The 11,963-nt window shown below is 44.2% G+C and overlaps 1 protein-coding gene across 1 annotated transcript in view; it reads right to left on the bottom strand.

The window, feature by feature from the left end:
- Positions 1 to 13: 13 nt before the first annotated feature.
- Positions 14 to 11,963, bottom strand: part of LOC107282690 (septin-1-like) — a gene marked incomplete at its 5' end in the record, with an annotated part of 13,301 nt that continues 1,351 nt past the window's right edge. The window contains 9 exons of the mRNA XM_015810505.1: positions 14 to 136; positions 3,033 to 3,117; positions 5,468 to 5,633; positions 6,781 to 6,880; positions 7,116 to 7,217; positions 8,285 to 8,402; positions 8,915 to 9,049; positions 10,822 to 10,945; positions 11,048 to 11,134. Coding sequence (XP_015665991.1) covers positions 56 to 136; positions 3,033 to 3,117; positions 5,468 to 5,633; positions 6,781 to 6,880; positions 7,116 to 7,217; positions 8,285 to 8,402; positions 8,915 to 9,049; positions 10,822 to 10,945; positions 11,048 to 11,134 — 998 coding nt within the window. The remainder of the gene's footprint in view (positions 137 to 3,032; positions 3,118 to 5,467; positions 5,634 to 6,780; positions 6,881 to 7,115; positions 7,218 to 8,284; positions 8,403 to 8,914; positions 9,050 to 10,821; positions 10,946 to 11,047; positions 11,135 to 11,963) is intronic.

Consider the following 11,963-nt stretch of genomic DNA (forward strand, 5'->3'; position numbering starts at 1 on the left):
CCAGGGGGTTTCTTCCTTCGGGAATTCCTCTTGACTCTTGGAAAAAGAGGCTCCTTCACAAGCTGTCGCATTGTTCTCCCTTGCTGTGTAGCATCTGCTCCTGCATTTGCCGTAACATTTCCTGCATCCGACGGAGCTGGAGAAAGCAAGGGAGAAATGGAAGTTTGCGCTCACCGTTCCGCCCGAGACTATTAGGCAAGAGGGGTTGAGATTGGGGCTGTCAGACTGGGGTGGGAAGTTGATGGGATTGCTCTGGGCAAATTGAATCATTCAACCTGTACCTAGCCTTACTGAGAGGGTAGGAATCTGCATTTCCCTCTCTGTAGTTGGCAATTATGGAATCCGTTTGTCTTTTGTGAGGTCTTTGCTGCTCTCTTGAGCTCGGTTGTTTCCTCGCAGACGTTTCATTACCAAACTAGGTAACATCATCAGTGCTAAATGTCTATGGCAGTGGTGGCGAACCTATGCGTGCCAGAGGCGGCACTCAGAGCCCTCTCTGTGGGTACATGCGCCGTGCCCCAGAGATGGCAACCGTCCCTCTTCAACCAGCCACTTGCTAACTCGCCGAGGTCCCACATGGCCGGATGCATCCCAGCATGGCTAGTTTCCCTCCCCCCACCCCTCCCGTCCCATCCCTCCTGGCCTCGCATGCTTTCCTTTTCCCGGGCATGACCCACTGCATCGCCTCCTCAGCTGTCGGCTGGCCGTTCAGCTCAGAGGCGGCTTCTCTGAACTGCTGGTCGTGGGCTGTGGAGCCCGAGAGTGCACCGGTCGAGGGGCCGGCAGGCTGTGGCTGCTGATGGACACTGTCAGCCCCCATGCGCTCGCTGGCCTCTGTGTGGGGCCCAACGGTGTCAGGCAGCAGTCGCCCTGGCCCCTGCCTCACCTTGCCTTGCAACAATGGCACCCCCACCCTGCCTCGCCTCACCCTGCAGGACGAGCCTCCTGCCCACTGTCCCACCTGCCAGAGACCCCCTGGATCTCCCCCAACCCTGCCCGGCCCCCACAGGCATCCCTCCCCACGAGCAACATCAAGGTGACCACGCCCACCTTGGCCACACCCAGTCTACCATGACCACCTCAGCCACGCCAACCCAGTGGGCCATGTCCACCCGGCACCCGGCGATAAATAAGTGGGTTTTGGGTTGTAGTTTGGGCACTCGGTCTCTAAAAGGTTTGCCATCACTGGTCTATGGAGATTCTCAGTCATCCACCTCATGGTTGTCTCAAAGGTGTAACACAGACCTTTCAGCAGTTCCGAAAAGGTTCCACACCCATTTGCACTATTCAGTTGACCCCAAGGGCACAGATAAACCTCCAAGTAGCCCTAGTGACTCCCAGAAAGAGTGCTAACGACCAGATGACTGCAAAGTATATAAATGCTTCCATTCCCTACCATTCAGTCAGAACTGAAGAAGCTCCTTGGATGAGAAATGAAACATCTTCAAGGAAAAGCAAACTCCAGTGGCCTCTTGAAAAAGCACCTTTGGGATCATCAGTGCTAGTGAGCATATAAGCGAGTGAGACCCTCTGAAGGAGATGGGTGGTTTAGAAACATGAAATATATAAAAATAAACAGAAGCAAAGTCTACACCAGTGATGGCGAACCTTTTAGAGACTGAGTGCCCAAACTGCAACCCAAAACCCACTTATGCATCGTCGGGTGCCGGGTGGGTATGGCCCATTGGCTGGGCGTGGCTGCGGTGGTAATGGCAGACGGGGTGGGACTAAAAAGTTAAATCAATCAATTCCAACTTTGCAAGATCTTTTTTTCCCCCGCGAGAAGTTGAAATTGACTGATTGAACCTTTTTTTTTTTTTTTTTGCACATGGCGGCGGAGGCCTAAAGCGAAAAGGTTTTATAAAACCCAGCTGAAGGCCTAGGACTGGGGCAACGGCGCGCGTGCCCACAGAGAGGGCTCTGAATGCCGCCTCTGGCACCCATGCCATAGGTTCGCCACAACTGGTCTACATTGACTAGCGCTGATGATGTTACATAGTTTGGGTAATGAAATCTCTGCAAGAAAACAACCAAGCTCAGAGAGCATCAAGGACAGTGCAGACAGTTCAAATCTGAGCTACAAATATTCTCTTTTATTGGTATATTTTTCTTCTTTGAGGGAAATGGGAGAAAGCGCTTTATCTTTTCTCTGGGAGATCTCTTTTGCATCTGATTGCATAATGGTAGGTGGGAATACCATAGTTTACCAAGGCCATGGTTTTCCCAGTTGCAATGTATGGCTGTGAAAGTTGGACCATAAGAAAGGCTGAGCGCCAAAGAATTGAGGCCTTTGAACTATGGTGCTGGAGAAGACTCCTGCGAGTCCCCTGGACTGCAAGGCGTTCAAACTGGTCAGTCCTAGAAGAGGACTGCTCTTTAGAAGGCCAGATCCTGAAGTTGAAACTCAAATACTTTGGCCACCTAATGAGAAGGAAGGACTCACTGGAGAAGAGCCTAATGCTGGGAAAGATTGAGGGCAATAGAAGAAGGGGACAACAGAGAATGAGGTGGCTGGATGGAGTCACTGAAGCAGTAGGCGTGAGCTTAAATGGACTCCAGAAGATGGTAGAGGACAGGAAGGCCTGGAGGAACGTCGTCCATGGGGTCGCGATGGGTCGGACAGGACTTCGCAACTAACAACAACAACGTGGGAATGACCTTGGGACATGGGGCAGAGCCGTGCTCAGAATTAGGGCATGGCAAACATCTCAGAAAAGACTCTCCCTAATTCCTTAGGCTGTAAAGGCGAAGGGGGAGAGATGTTCTTTCAGACTTTTGAAATTCTGCCAACGTAACCTTAGAATAAAGTAGAGATAGTACTTCTGGGTGTGTTTCTTGTCTGGACTACTTCGCAAGGCTGACAGATTGCCAAGGGATTCCCCACCCCTTGCAACTAAGAGGGAAACCAACCAGGAAATATGAGATGGAAAGTTGCAGAAGTCCATCATTCTCCTTTGCCATCAATCCCATCACTTGCATGAAAATGATAGCAGGATGGTTGCATAACGGTTCTGCTTCTCTTTGTGACTCACCTCCTCGTCCTTCTCGCGAATTAACTTCTCTGTCTCGGACATCGGCAGGACAGGCAGGTCGGTGGCACTCTGGCGGGACAGTTTCCTAGCGAGACAGGAGTTTTAAATTTCACCGGGTCACATTCTTGGTATGTACGTATCTGATGATTTGCTTATCTATGCTTTATTTAAATGGGTGGCAACTTTTAAGATGCATGGGCTTCAACTCCCAGAATTTTCCACCCAGCGTTGGCTGTGAGTTAAAGTCCACAAGTCTTAAAAGTTGCCAAGTTTGAAAAACATTGATTTAAATAAGCTCAACTGAAAAAGAAAGATTAGAAAAAGGGGGGAAAGAAGAAAAGCAAAACCACAGCAAATTATATATCTTTGGGCCTCTTACACATATTATACACGTATATAAAGTTTTATACAACAGTTCAGTTAAGAATGATTGTACTTCATTTTAATAATCCAAGCAGTCTTCTATATGGATCTACGTACAGTTCATCTACAATCCTGAGGGTTAACAAGCTTTATTTTTTTTAAAAAGACACCGGATTGGCAATGAAGCTAGTCTGTGTTACCTCTGTTATATTTTTTTTTTCTGCCAGTGTCTTCATTAATAAAATTTCAAAGGATTTTTTTTTTTAGAAAAATCTTGTTTCAACTGATTCTGAATACTCCATTAAGTCAGCTGAAAGGCATACCCTGGCCTAGTTCAGATAAATCGCTAAGCCATCATGTATGTTTGGCTTTGGCGTAACAGATTGTGTAAACCTAGCCTGTGGTTTAGAAACCATGATTTATGAGTTGGCTTGTTTATAGGTAATCCTTGACTTACAACCATTCCTTTAACAGCCGTTCAAAGTTAACAGTAGCTTTGGAAAAAAGTGACTTACAGCTAGTCCTCATGGTTACAACCATTGCAGCATGGGCTCACGTGATCAAAATTTGGGCACTTGGCAACCAGGATGTATTTACGACCGTTGCAGTGTCCTGAGGTCATGTGATCACCATTTGTGACCTTCCCAATTGGCTTGAGACAAGCAAAATCAGTGGGGGAAACCGGATCTGCTCGCAGGTGCATGTTTGACTTAACAACTGCAGTGTTTCGCCCTAACAAGTGTGGCAAAAAAGGCCGTAAAATTTTGCATGTCTTACTTAACAACTGCCTTGCATAGCAACAGAAATTCTGGTCCCTATTTTGGTCGTACTCAAAGAAGTAGTACAAGATCAGAAGTTGTGGAGAGACCTGCCCCGTAGCATTACCAAGAGTCGGACTTGACTGAATGGATAATCAAGGTCACGTGAAGTATTAAAACCATTTTACAATGCTTTGGTAAGGCCACACGTAGAATACTGCATCCAGTTTTGGTCACCACGATGTAAAAAAGATGCTGAGATTCTAGAAAGAGTACAGAGAAGAGCAACAAAGATGATTAGGGGACTGTAGGCTAAAACATATAAGGAAAGGTTGCTGGAATTGGGTATGTCTGGTTTAATGAAGAGAAGGACGAGGGGGGACATGATAGCAGTGTTCCAATATCTCAGGGGCTGCCACAAAGAAGAGGGAGTCAAGCTATTCTCCAAAGCGCCTGAAGGCAGGACAAGAAGCAACGGATGGAAACTAATCAAGGAGAGAAGCAACCTAGAACTAAGGAGAAACTTCTTGACAGTTAGAACAATTAACCAATGGAACAACCTTCCTCCAGAAGCTGTGAATACTCCAACACTGGAAGTTTTTAAGAAGAGACTGGACAACCATTTGTCTAAAATGGTATAGGCTTTCTTGCCTGAGCAGGGGGTTGAACTAGATGACCTCCAAGGTCCCTTCCAACTTTTTATTATTATTATTATTATTATTATTATTATTATTATTATTATTATTATTATTATTATTACTACTACTACTACTATTAGTATTAGTATTATTGATCATCGCACAGTCAGCCAGATGTTCAGATTGGATTTGACATTTCTGTCTACCTATCGAGTCCTTCCCAAGGACCTGGGATAGGCAGATGTGGATGTTTGATGGTATTACAGATATCGTCGCAGGATGGAAGCCGTTCCTAGTAAGGCTGCTTTTTGCAATTGACTAATGGCAAATTTGTCAATAGCAATGGTGTTCAAGTGGTGCTCCAGTTGTTTTGGGATTGCACCCAAGGCAATTATTATTATTATTATTATTGTTGTTGTTGTTGTTGTTATTGTTATTGTTGTTGTTGTTGTTATTGTTGTTTATTATTGTTATTATTATTATTATTATTATTATTATTATTATTATTATTATTATACCATCATCATCATTCTGGAGGTAAGTCAAGGGCTACCTACAAACTAATTGCTGGTGGTTTTTTGTTTCTGTTATGCCATACAAACACAGCCAGTCACTTGATTCATCGGAGTTCTCTTAGCTAACTTCCCATTTTTCCAAAGTCCCAAACCGGGCTTACGCGCGGCTACTGCGATCCCGAGCCCCGGGTCTGGTGAGACTCTGAATGTACTGTGCGCGGTAATTTTCATAATGAACCTCCTGGGTCACATCCTTCAAGTCCTGCATGTGAGTTTGAATCAGCATGTTCCTAAGTTTAAGGAAGTCGCAGTGAGCGGTGTTCTCCACTAGGGGAAGAGGAAAAAAAACAAATTAGTATATGTACCACCTGGCACAGCGCCCTCTGCTGCCCATGTTGCTCTTTAAGAAATCTTAAAAAGATTTTTACCTTCAAAAGAAACAATGTTAATCTGGAGTAAAAATTTTGGTTACAGTATTTACCTAGAATAATTGGCAATCATTATGGGACAGAAACAGAGGAGGTTAACACTAGCCACCTCCTACAAAGAAAATTTATGTTTTATAGATGGCACCTTCCCCCTACAAGGCTAGCAAAAATAGATAAAAAAAACCTCACCAGCATGCTGGAAATGTAGAAGGCTTCCAGGGACTTACTATCACATGTGGTGGGAATGTTCAAAGGCGCAAATTTTTTGGAATTGGATAAAAAATTGGCTGGAAGAAATACTATTACAAAAAACTGATTTAAAACCAGAAATCTTCTTATTAGGGATTATTAATGATAAACTCAGCAAAGCATCTTTTTACTTACTATTGCATATTTTAACCGCAGCAAGATTGGCATACGCCCAAAAATGGAAAGGAAAGGAAACCCCCACTGAGGAAGAAATAATAAATAAAATTTTATCCTGAGCCGAAATGGACAGGTTAACTCTAGAGATTAAAAATAAAACTGAAACAGAGTATTATGAAATTTGGAAAAATTTGTATGATTGGTTAAAGATAAGGAGGATCGCTGAGATGATTATCGACTGACTAGTTGATATCATAAGGACTTCTTATTAGTACCTATATTAGGACACAACTGAAAGATATGTAAATACAACGATGATTGAAAGATGGTTTATCAAAAAACTTACAGATGTTATACGCACAGTTTGTTACACTCTGTCCTGTTATGCAGTGTTTCTCAACCTTGACAATTTTAAGGTATGTGGACTTCAACTCCCAGAATTCCACAGCCAGCATTGCTGGCTGTGGAATTCTGGGAGTTGAAGTCCACATGCCTTAAAATTGTCAAGGTTGAGAAACACCGTGTTATAGAATGTATTTTAAGTTTCTGTTTTTCTTTCAGTAACATAAGGTAGTACTAATAGCACTGTTGAAGCCAGGGAAGTTGAATCATGTCCATTTTTGTTTTTAAAATGTACAGTTAATAAAATTTGTAAAAAAAAAAAAAAAAAAAAGATTTACCTTCCACGGTTCCCCACGCATACTGTCTCCCCCGAAATACTTTGCCCTTTAGCTCTCTGACCACGTGGCTAGATCCAACGACAGCAAAAGGGATGCTTCTCTGCAGGGAGAACGCTAATTAGATCCTTGACTGCTTTAACTAATCCAGTGTTAGACTTTGGCAACTTGAAGATGCGTGGACCTCAACGCCCAGAATTCCCCAGCCAGCATGGCTGGCTGGGGAATTCTGGGAGTTGAGGTCCACACATCTTCAAGTTGCCAAGCTTGAGAAATAGTAATCTAATCCCAGAGAGCATCCCGTGAAACCCACCCCAGGTAGGTTGCGATTCTCCCACCTTCATCTCAGCATCCTGAGCTTTGAACACATCGTCTTCATCGGAGTCACAGTCAGGAAATTCGTAAATGCAGATGCTGTTGGCTTCTAACTCCTGCCGAATCTGTAATTTTAAAAGCGCCTTGAAATATAACTACGAAAGGGATGGTGGGAGTTTAATGCGGTGCTTTCAGGTAGAATCAGGCATGGCTAGGAAGTGGATGGGAGACCACAAGGAAATCTTGATGAGGACATTTTTTTAAAAAAAAATCATCCTGGAGGAAGCCAAAATGATAACTTGTGATGGTCCTGACAATTAGCATCTCCACTAAGTCCCAGCATCCCCAAGGTCACATGATCAAAATTCAGGTGCTTGGCAACCAGTACGCATTTATGACAGTTGCAGCCTCCCGGGGTCATATGATTGCCATTTGCAACCTTCTCAGCCGGCGGCCAGCAAGCAAAGTCAATGGGGGAAAATGGATTTGCTTAATGACCGCATGATTCACTTAACAACTGCAGTGATTTGCTTAACATCCATGGCAAAAAAAAGATCATAAAATAGGACACAACTCTCTTATCAACTGCCTTGCTTAGCAATGGAGATTCTGGTCCCAACTGTGGTCATAAGTCAAGGACTACCCGTGTTTCCCTGAAAATAAGACCGGGTATTATTATTTTTTTGCCTCCAAAAGAGGCACCAGGTCTTATTTTCAGGATGTGTCTTTGGCACCGACAGCCTCGCCCAGCCGGCCTGCATTTTGCGGTCCAGAAAGGCCTATGCAGCCGAGTACTGAGCTATGGATTCAATCCATAGCTCGGTTCTCGGCTGCAGTGGCCTTCCGGAAAGGCCTGTGACTGAGAAATGCAGACCTGGCTGCAGAAGACGCCGCAGAAGAAGTGGGCCGGCAAGGAAAGGCCTGGCTGCAAGGTGAGTGGGTGCGGGGCGCGTGGGGCAACTCCACACCCCCACTCTAGCTTGATTTTTAGATTTGTGCCTCACCCCAAAACTAGAGCTTACTTTTGGGGTAGGGCTTATATTAGGCCTACCCCCCAAAAATCAAGCTAGGGTTTATTTTCGGGGCAGGTCTTGCTTTCGGGGAAACGGTACCTGTAATACAAGCGAAAGGGGTCTGCATTTGCTTGTAATCTGCAAGATTTATTTACAAGTTTTTTTTCCCTTGTGGATACCTTTTCTTTCTTGTGCTGCACCTCTGACGGCGTCAAGCAATCCGCTTTTCCAATCACAGGCAGAATGTTGACTTTGTCATGGATGGCTCGGAGGAATTCTATATCCAGGGGGCGGAGCCTGTAGCAAAAGAGGAGGAGCCAGAGGTTTGCCCGTCCTTGGAAAATGTTACCGGTAACAGCCAAGCTGTTTGGTTCTGCCTAGCTAATTATTATTTATTTCAAATAAAATAAGAATCTCATCCTGAGGTCAGGATGGATAGTTGGTATGCAAGGCCTTTTGAATGTGTTTGGTAATATTTTTATTATCTTTTTGCCAGGACAAACATTGTACTGGATGGTGGGTTCAAATCCTGGGTTAGGTTCTATCTGAAGTTAAGCTGTGGAGTGCTTGGTGCTCTCAGAGCTTTGTTGTTTCCTTTCAGATGTTTCATTACCTTACTAGGTAACATCATCAGTGCTAGTGAGTGTGGAGTTCGTTCCCTGTTTATATACAGTACCTTGCCTTGTCGGTGTTGAACTAAATTAATACTTGCTGTTCCTTTGGAGATACCTGGTCCTCCCAGGAGACCAGGGGCAAGGCTCTCACCTACTTTTCACTCTGCTTCACTCCTAAACTTGTGTGCATCGTACCCGTGTCCAAAAGGCGAGAGGACGTAGAGGCAGCAATGAACACGGCCATCCTGAATATTCTTGCGGTCGAGGCCGCTCTCATCCCGAAAATACTGTTCAAACTGACCATCGATATAATTGGCAATTGGTTTCCAGCTGTAAGATAAAAGGGAAAGAAAGAAAGCCAGTTTGGTGTAGTCTAGTGCAGGGGTCTGCAACTTTGACAACTTAAAGACTTGTGGACTTCAGCTCCCAGAATTCCTCAGCCAGCTATGCTGGCTGAGGAATTCTGGGAGCTGAAGTCCACAATTCTTTTAAGTTCTTACGGCTGCAGACCCCTGGTCTAGTGGTTAAGCACCAGTCTAGAAAGCAGGAGATTGTGAGTTCTAATCCTGCCTTAGCCAAGAAATCCAGCTGGGTGACTTTGGGGCAGTCAAGTCTTTCTCTTAACTCACCTCATACGGTTGCTGTTACAGGGAAAATAGGAAGAGGAAGAATGTGTGTTGGATGTATCAGCCGCACTGAGTTATTTGTAAAAATAATAAAGGCAGGATACAAATAAATTAAATAAATTTGGGGTAAGCCAGGTTTTTTTTTAAATGTTTAAAAAAGGATTTGTGGAATGTATCACTGGAGATGAGAAAACAGTAGAACCTGAAATGTTTCTATCCAACTTTTTCCTCACGTTTTCTACGAAACAAAATCAAATTGGAGTTATTTTAATTTTCTTTCTCATCCTTGCTTCAGTCTCTGAACTGTGTACAGGGACCCATTGACTTCCATCGATTGATTTAGTGATTGTTCAAGGTTACAACAACACTGAAAAAAGTGACTTGCAACCTGTCCCCACACTTATGACCATTCCACCATCCCCATGGTTACGTGATCAAAATTCGGCCCCTTGGCCATCAGCCTGTATTTACGACAGTTGCAGCATCCCAGGGTCATGTGATCACCATTTGCAACCTTCTCAATCAGCAAGTAGAGTTAATGGAGGAAGCTGGATTCGCTTAATGACCGCATGCTTGTGCTGTGATTTACTTAACAACCATGGCAAAAAAAAATGGAAACTTGCCTCGCTTAAACTTGCCTCTTAAAGTTGAACTTTCCTCGCTTAACAACCCTCTTCCTTAGCAATGGAAATTCTGGTAATTCTGGCAATTCTCTGGTTATAAATTAAGGACTAGCTATAATCTTGTGTACCAGTCTCTCCTTAATGTTTTTTTTTCATACCTCTCCCAAAGTCATCTCTAAATCTGTTTACTGCAATCTCATGCAAAAAGGCTCTTTCCAATCAGGATTCTGTGCGCACTTTTTTTTTGTGAATAGGTGTAATAGGGTTTTCCATCACAGAATTAAGACATAAGCGTGCCCAGAGGTTTATAAAGATTTATACCGCTTTATACAAACCCTAATGAGAGCACACCTGGAATACTGCATCCAGTTTTGGTCACCACATTATAAAAAAGATGTTGAGACTTTGGAAAGTGTGCAGAGAAGAGCAACAAAGATGATTAAAGGTCTAGAGATTAAAACACACGGAGAACGGTTGCAGGATTTGGGTATGGCTAGTCTAGAGAAAAGAAGGACTAGGAGTGTCACAATAGCAGTATTCCAGTAATTGAGGGGCTGCCACAAAGAAGAGGGGGTCAACTTATTTTCCAAAGCACCAGAGGGCAGGACAACAAAAAATGGATGGAACAAATCAAGGAGAGAGGCAACCTGGAATTAAGAAGAAACCTCTTAACAGTGAGGACAATTAACCAGTGGAACAGCTTGCCTCCAGAAGTTGTGGGTGCTCCATCACTAGAGTTTTTTTTTTTTTAAGAAGAGACTGGACTGCCACTTGTTTGAAATGGTATAGGTCTCCTGCTTGAGCCGGGGGTGGACTAGAAGATCTCCAAAGTTATTCTGTAGGTGCCTCTTACCACTCCGTGTTGTCTATTGCATCGCCAAGTCCTGGAGTATCAATCACTGTCAGCTTGACTTTCACTCCTTGTTCTTCAATATCTACGGCATGCTTGACAATTTCCAGAGTCTGGGAGATCCTGGCTGTGAAGAGGAAGAAGAGGAAAGCAGGACCAACCCCGAGGTCTCCTAATCAGGTTACTCCCCCCAGGCCCATCTTCCCAAAATCATCAGCTCTGCTCTCACCTTGTGCATCTGGAAGCACTCGGTCCTTATAGAGATCAGTCAAGAAAAGGCTGTTGATGAGAGTGGACTTTCCCAGGCCAGATTCTCCTATATAACAAATGCAGAAAGTTTGACTACAAGTAGTCCTCAACTTAACGACCGTGGTGGGGACCAGAATTTATGTTACTAGGCAAAACAGTTGTTAAATGAGCTGGGCCCGATTTTACGTCCTTTTTTTGACACACTAGTTTAGTGAATCAGTTTAGGCGTTAAGTGGATCACATCATTGTTAAGCGAATCTGCCTTCTCCCTTTGACTTTGCTTGTTGGAAGCCAATTGCGAAGGTCAGAAATGGCAATCACATTTTCAACCGTAGTAAATGCTGGTTGCCAAGTGCCCAAGTTTCGATCTCCCGACTACAAGAATGCAAGAATTGGTCCTAAGTCATTTTTTTCAGTGCCACTATAACTTGGAACAGTCGTTCAGTGAATGGTTGTAAGTTGAGGACTATCTTTATAGAGATTTCAGGGGAAGTACAAGTTGGAATCTACAACATCACTGCTTCATGATGATGTATTGGGTGAGTTGTCATTGGCAGCAGTCTCTGACATGCTAAGCCGGGAGTCTTCAAACGTGGCCCTTTTATGACTTGTGGACTTCAACTCCCAGAATTCCTCAGCCAGGCACGCTGACTGAGAAATTCTGGGAGTTGAAGTCCACAAGTCATAAAAGGGCCACGTTTGAAGACTCCTGTGCTAAGGCCAAGCAAATGGTCTTATGCAGGGGTCCTCAAACTTGGCCACTTTAAGACTTGTGGATTTCATCTCCCAGAATTCCCTAGCCAGCCATATTGGCTGGGGAATTCTGGGAGTTGAAGTCCACAAGTCATAAAAGGGCCAAGTTTGAAGACTCCTGTGCTAAGGCCAAGCAAATGGTC

Source organism: Protobothrops mucrosquamatus, unplaced genomic scaffold, assembly GCF_001527695.2.
Source record: "Protobothrops mucrosquamatus isolate PMUCROS unplaced genomic scaffold, P.Mucros_1.0 scaffold11, whole genome shotgun sequence".
Taxonomy (NCBI): domain Eukaryota; kingdom Metazoa; phylum Chordata; class Lepidosauria; order Squamata; family Viperidae; genus Protobothrops; species Protobothrops mucrosquamatus.